General features: G+C 40.7%; 1 protein-coding gene across 1 annotated transcript in view; it reads left to right on the top strand.

The window, feature by feature from the left end:
- Positions 1–664: 664 nt before the first annotated feature.
- IQGAP1 (IQ motif containing GTPase activating protein 1) overlaps positions 665–1,424 on the top strand; it is a gene marked incomplete at its 5' end in the record, with an annotated part of 22,175 nt that continues 21,415 nt past the window's right edge. Inside the window, one exon of the mRNA XM_009876151.1 lies at positions 665–749. Within this exon, the coding sequence (XP_009874453.1) occupies positions 665–749 (85 nt within the window). The remainder of the gene's footprint in view (positions 750–1,424) is intronic.

The following is a 1,424-nucleotide window of genomic DNA, read 5'->3' on the forward strand; positions in this document are numbered from 1 at the left end:
TGCGTTCCTGTGTGGCTGCCCTGGGTGACCCTGCTCTGGCAGGAGGGTTGGGCTGGATGATCTCTAGAGGTCCCTTCCAACTCCTATTCTATGGCTCTATGATTGTGGACCTACTACCCATGTTATTTAAGCCCCCCCACCCCAGTCAGTCTCATTTTCTGTTTGTGTTCATGTGCTACCATATAGTCCAAGAAAGAGGAATGTATAAGCCAGAACTGTATGTTGTCTATTTTTGATGATGTTCTAGCTCTTTCATTGCTCAGAGGTGAAATGGAACATTAATTATTCTGTCACTTCATGGCAAATTACACAAGTACTAATTTCACTCCATCACACAGCTCGTGTAGAGGATGTCTTTTTGCACAAAAGCGTCCCCTTTGGTTTAAATGTTATAGGGTTTTGGAAGCTGTATCTTGCTTTTAATTGCTGTGTTCATGAGATTGAACTTCTAGAAAAGGATCAGGTTGTACACATACGATCCCTCAGCGTATGAACTGAGAATCTGGTGAGTAATTTGTCTTATGTATGTGGCATTCTTTGTTTGCAGAAGCTATGTGGCATTAGAGCATGTTAAGGAAAAGCTGTTTTATTTTTTCTTTTTATTGAGCTATTTGAAGTGAATAAACTGATGTTGTTTCACCCTCTTGGTTTCTGTTTTTCTCAGGCTAGCCTTACAGGTCCTCTGCAGAAAGAAGAGTTGCAGTTGGGAGTGGATGCTGCTAACAGGGCAGCACAACAGTATCAGCAAAGTAAGAATCAGCAGAAACTATTGCAGCAAAGTGACCGTGGATGTGATCAAAAAGATGAAACAGCACAGAATTTGGGTCTATGGGAATACGCGAGGTGTCTCTGAAATCACAATGAGTATTCTTCAAGTACTTCACAGCTGCTAAGAATGTTAAAGAGGAACGGTTGCCCTGATTGTTTGTAGTGTCTTCTATCCGGCTCTTACAATACTGCTGGAGATAACCGGATATAACTTGAAATATTAAGAAACATGGACTTTTTGAATCCACCTTAAATAGCCTTGGTTTTTTAGAATGCATGTATGAGTTTTTGTGCTATGAATCAGTGAAAGAAATCTGGACTGCTACATGAGATGTGAAAGCTAGGTTACCTACTGACCATTGACATAAATCTTACTTGGTTTGAGGTACAGAACCTTTAACTGTTTCTAAATATCAGGTAGCAAATGAAATGCAGATCATAATGGCTGACAAAAAAGATTGATGCTTCTGGCACCACGCAGAGCTCTTTTTCTGGAGGGAAATGTTCAGTTCTGGCTGTGCAGGAGCAATTATTTCAGTATCTGATAAGTAGAAAGGAGACCACTAGAGTTCTGAGGGGAGAGGATGTGGAATACAAGAGGAAAACAGTGAATGCCTAATAACTAGGAGGCTACCTTCAGAGTACCTTACTTGTTC

Source organism: Apaloderma vittatum, unplaced genomic scaffold, assembly GCF_000703405.1.
Source record: "Apaloderma vittatum isolate BGI_N311 unplaced genomic scaffold, ASM70340v1 scaffold31559, whole genome shotgun sequence".
Classification (NCBI taxonomy): Eukaryota; Metazoa; Chordata; class Aves; order Trogoniformes; family Trogonidae; genus Apaloderma; species Apaloderma vittatum.